Raw genomic sequence first — 1,495 nt, forward strand, 5'->3', positions numbered from 1 at the left:
TGATAAAAGGATATGAAAAATTATATTTGGAATAAAATGAAGAAATTTGGAAATTAAAATAAGAATTAAATTTCTTAAAGAATTAATGCAAAAATACTGATGACAACAAATGTTATCATTGTTGAAATTGTTCCACATTGTTGCATTGTATCATCATGACAAATATCACATTCCCATTCTTTGTTATGCTCTATTCTTTCTTTAGTATTACATTTATCATTTGGATATGAATTTGAATACATCCATCCATCTTCAACTTCATAATTCCAATATTTACCATCAGATTTATAACATTGATCAGTATAATAAATTCTAATTGTTTCATCACGATGAGAACAATTTTCATCATCATCAATTCCTTCAAACCCAATGTGTTTTGGTGCTTTTTTAATTGCAGCAACACAATCATCTTCATCACAAATTTCTTCTTTAAAGTCTTTATCATTTAAATAAAATGTATCAGTTTCTTTCTTTCCTGAACATGATGATGATTCAGTGTAATAATCAATTGTAATTTTATCACCATCGTGTGTAATAATTTCTGACTCTGAGTCATCAAGATAATAACATTTACCAAATTCTAATGACATAAAGAATACAGGATCTCCATCTACACCTTTCACAAGGTCAACAACTAATGACTTTGACATAACGACACTAATAAATAGAATAAAACATAACATATTCATTGTTAACTGGATAAACTTCTTTATTCCTTTCTTAGTTTTTCCCTTTTAATATGAGTTATTTCCTACCCCTTGACTATTTTAATTAGTTTTATCCCTCTTTCTTTTTCTAATTTTCTTAATTCTAACATCTGATTTATTCTTTCTTTTTAATCACTTAAAACAAAATTAATTATTTCTATTTGAATATCCCTCTTTCTTTATCTTTTATATTACTTGTTCTTTCTTCTTGTGTATTTTTTATTGATTGTTCACTTTATTTGGTTTAGTTCCTATTTGTTTGAATTTCTTCTAGTTTTTAATTTGATTTTTGTTCTCTTTCATTTGATTATATCCTTCAGATCAAAAATTACATTAAAATTAAAAAAGATTGCTTTTTACAAACGTTGTTATTTTTCATAAAAAAGTTGTTGATAGAATGATACAATTAACATATATTTTACAAAAAAAAACTAGTGTTATTGAAAAATTGTTTGGAACATTTCATTAGAGCAAGGATAAATTTAGGTATTTTTAATGAAATAGAATTATTGATTGAAATTTTTATTTAGTATGAAATAAACTAAACGTTCTTAAATTTTTCTGAAAACAATTAAATTTTTGAAATTTGACAATTTTTTATAATTAAAATACTTTTGTTATTTTATTTTTTAAAACAAAATTATCTTTTTTTTATTGGTCTTTTTTTTCTTTAACTAACTTTTGTGTTTTATTTTTTATATGAATTGAATAATACTTGGGATTCGAAGGTAGCACGTCAAAGACACCACACAAAACCCTAAAATATTTCCATCCCTCGATCCCTCCCA

At 24.2% G+C, this 1,495-nt stretch overlaps 1 protein-coding gene across 1 annotated transcript, besides 2 other annotated features; it reads right to left on the minus strand.

The window, feature by feature from the left end:
* Positions 1 to 74: 74 nt before the first annotated feature.
* EDI_282480 (uncharacterized protein) lies at positions 75 to 689 on the minus strand (the record flags this gene model as incomplete). Its single annotated transcript, XM_001739719.1, has 1 exon — positions 75 to 689. One exon carries the CDS (start codon positions 687 to 689, stop codon positions 75 to 77), a length of 615 nt encoding a protein of 204 aa, XP_001739771.1.
* Positions 690 to 1,276: 587 nt separating this feature from the next.
* Positions 1,277 to 1,363: a sequence feature (AT_rich).
* Positions 1,364 to 1,426: 63 nt separating this feature from the next.
* Positions 1,427 to 1,495: a repeat region.

The sequence above is a fragment of the Entamoeba dispar genome, genomic scaffold (assembly GCF_000209125.1).
Source record: "Entamoeba dispar SAW760 scf_1105229462357 genomic scaffold, whole genome shotgun sequence".
In the NCBI taxonomy this organism is placed as follows: Eukaryota; Evosea; order Mastigamoebida; family Endamoebidae; genus Entamoeba; species Entamoeba dispar.